The sequence below is a fragment of the Asparagus officinalis genome, unplaced genomic scaffold, assembly GCF_001876935.1.
Source record: "Asparagus officinalis unplaced genomic scaffold, Aspof.V1 AsparagusV1_Un275, whole genome shotgun sequence".
NCBI classification, from domain to species: Eukaryota; Viridiplantae; Streptophyta; class Magnoliopsida; order Asparagales; family Asparagaceae; genus Asparagus; species Asparagus officinalis.
In genome coordinates, this window is record NW_017972540.1 from 49,561 (window position 1) to 50,371 (window position 811).

Sequence of the window (811 nt, forward strand, 5' to 3'; positions counted from 1 at the left end):
CCTATGATTACCAGCATTAAAAAAGATTCCTTTGCTAAGTGAACAAAAAAACATACCTTTCTCCCCCCATTGAGCTTCCTCCTCACAATCTGCCCAAGATTAAGCTACAAAGCAACAAACGGAGCACCATAAAATCAAACCCAATCAAAAACCAAAACCGAACAAAAACAACCCATCAATTACCTTGATCGGCGGCTCAACCACATCCAAACCCTTCAAATTCGAGTCTTGCAATCTCACACCCTCCGTTTCGGCCTCCGGAACCCTCCGTTTCGGCCGATTCCTGCTCGGCCTCGCCCGCGGCGATCGCATGAACTTCCATGTGAAGATCACGGCGATGGCGAATCCAGCGAGAGCTCCAAACGATCCAGCGTGCTGAGATAACAGAAGATTGAGGAAACATTTGACGAGATTGATCGATAAACTGATTGATAAATTAGGGTTAGGGTTTTTTGATACCTTGTGGTTGATGAGGAGGGAAGCGATCTCGGAGACTTTGCGGTTTAGGGTTTGGGCGAGCCTGCGGATTAGGGATTCGGTTTGATCCATTACGCTATCCGACATCGCGGACCGATGGTTTCGATGGAGCAGATCGGAGAGAATTGGAAGTGGAGGGTGTTTTGTCCAAATATTTTTATATTGGGTTAATTACATATTGGCTCCTTACATCATCTTTAATTGCCAGGGAGTCCCTCATTATTATTTGCTTATTGGTCCCTCAAATCTTTAGCTTTTTGCCAATCCGTCTCTCGTGATAGGTGGTGTTATTAAGGACATCCGTTAAATGTGATGAAATTAGATAGAATACCCA

At 44.9% G+C, this 811-nt stretch overlaps 1 protein-coding gene across 1 annotated transcript in view; it reads right to left on the reverse strand.

Moving 5' to 3' along the window:
* LOC109827516 (peroxisome biogenesis protein 22-like) overlaps positions 1-621 on the reverse strand; it is a 10,385-nt gene extending 9,764 nt beyond the window's left edge. The window contains exons 1-3 of the mRNA XM_020394529.1: positions 460-621; positions 184-375; positions 57-104 (exon numbers count right to left, since the gene is read on the reverse strand). Of these exons, the coding sequence (XP_020250118.1) occupies positions 57-104; positions 184-375; positions 460-564 (345 nt within the window). The 5' untranslated portion in view covers positions 565-621. The remainder of the gene's footprint in view (positions 1-56; positions 105-183; positions 376-459) is intronic.
* Between the last annotated feature and the right edge of the window lie 190 nt (positions 622-811).